General features: G+C 24.3%; 1 protein-coding gene across 1 annotated transcript in view; it reads left to right on the top strand.

Annotated features, from left to right (window-relative positions):
• Positions 1 to 1,455, top strand: part of LOC119682383 — a 7,630-nt gene extending 6,175 nt beyond the window's left edge. Inside the window, exons 3-6 of the mRNA XM_038095817.1 lie at positions 666 to 729; positions 792 to 946; positions 1,057 to 1,210; positions 1,277 to 1,455. Of these exons, the coding sequence (XP_037951745.1) occupies positions 666 to 729; positions 792 to 946; positions 1,057 to 1,210; positions 1,277 to 1,416 (513 nt within the window). The 3' untranslated portion in view covers positions 1,417 to 1,455. The remainder of the gene's footprint in view (positions 1 to 665; positions 730 to 791; positions 947 to 1,056; positions 1,211 to 1,276) is intronic.
• Positions 1,456 to 1,878: the final 423 nt, after the last annotated feature.

Below are 1,878 nucleotides of genomic sequence, written 5' to 3'. Positions count from 1 at the left end.
CGCTTATCCCCCTCCAAAAATAAACAATACAATTTCCCAGTAGTCCGTTTGGTAAGCACATGAAAAAGGTATGCATGACATCATGTTTACAAAGGAATGTGAGAAGTCATCATACTAAAAGAATGTACTGGTAATGTATCATGTCATGCGGCTAGCGAAAAAAAAACCCTTACTCTTCGTGAAATTAACCGAACGACAGATATTTTTTTGTCATATTTGTTGTTGTTGTATTCCTTAAGGAAATTTCTATACAATTATTCGAGCATGCTCAGTATTCGTGTGCATTTAAGTGCGGAGCGTTTAATTTTTCGGTGCGGATCGATTTTGTGAATTTTTGGTGTCTTGCTAAATTTATTAAATTTAATAAATTAATAAACGAATATTATAAACGAATAAACAAAAGAAATTTATAATATATTGTGAATTTGTGTTTAACAATATCAATAGTTTTTCCTTCGGAATTCCAGTGTAAGTTGAAATTTAAATTGAAAACATTTTTTTTGATTGCGCTTTATATACCTGGCGTGTTTTTTAAAAACTATATTTATTATTTCTGTTTCAGTCTACAGTTCTGTTGCTGTTTCCAGTTTATTTACTGGAATATTTATTTATTATTTTAATAATAATTGTTATTATTTAATTATTTGTTTATATTTTAATTTAAGTTGTTAGTTATTATTTCTCAATTTCTCAAAATCAGGATACTCAAGGAGTTGAAATTAGTAAAAGGTAACATTACTAATTTTACTAAATAAAATAAAATTATTTATGAGAATCCCTTTTTTTTACAGAAAGTAACATTGACGTTATAGCAAAATTCCACACACTCATGAACATGATGGAAAAGAGAAGCGATACAGCAGTTTCTGATAACTGCTTTCCCATCAAGACGTTTGAAGAATTGGGGAATATGGACGCACTTTGTGCAACTAAAAGTGCTCAATATGTAAGTTATATTTCATACAATCAAAAACTAAATATACAAAACTTTTGATTATATTTTAATTGAATTACTTCGTTCGATTTATAAATTTTTTTCTTTTTGAAACCATTTAGGCTAAATTAATAAAATCCATTATTCAACCGGAGGGAATAAAAAAAAACTTACATCGAATCATCGATCGAACGTTAGTTTTGGAGTTAAATTATGATGAAATTGGCACCAAAAAAGCATTTAAGGAATTTAAATTCTTAAATGCTTCAATATTCGGTATAAAAAAATTGATGCATATATATAAATAAATAAATAAAACTAACAACTTATTTTTCTTTACAGAAGCCTTGCAAAAAGATGGCTATACAGAAAAGGAGTATATTTCGGATATACGAATAGCCATAAAGAATGTTAAAGGAATTCATTATAAACAGCAGTGCAACGACCGGAAGAAGCGCAGAGTGGAAGAAACCAGCAAATAATTTTTATTTATTTATTTAATATTTATAATAATAAAAAAAACAAAGAAAAAATACAAAAAAAAATTAAAATCTATAATTATAATATCAATAAATATTGTTTTTGTTAATTTTATTTATTTATATTAAAAAAAAATTAAAAAAAATTTAAAGCAAAAAAAATTATAATTTATAATATTGTAATTTTTATTTATTTATATTAAAGAAAAAATTAAAACAAAAAAAATTAATAATATTTATATTTAAAAAAAAATTTAAACCAAAAAAAATTATAATCTATTGTTTTTGTAATGTTTATTTATTTTTCTAATAAATTAAAACAAAAAAATATATTGTTTTTTTATTTTTTTTATAAAAATTTATTTTAGAATAAAAATATGTAAAATGCAAGAGCATTTAACATCCTTACAACCTACTGACTTCGTAAGCTACAAAAGAAGGTGACCACCTTCTTTGGAAGCAGGT

Source organism: Teleopsis dalmanni, chromosome 1, assembly GCF_002237135.1.
Source record: "Teleopsis dalmanni isolate 2A chromosome 1, ASM223713v2, whole genome shotgun sequence".
NCBI classification, from domain to species: Eukaryota; Metazoa; Arthropoda; class Insecta; order Diptera; family Diopsidae; genus Teleopsis; species Teleopsis dalmanni.
The sequence above is the reverse complement of the archived record's forward strand: the minus strand, read 5'-3'. Positions and strand labels throughout refer to the sequence as shown.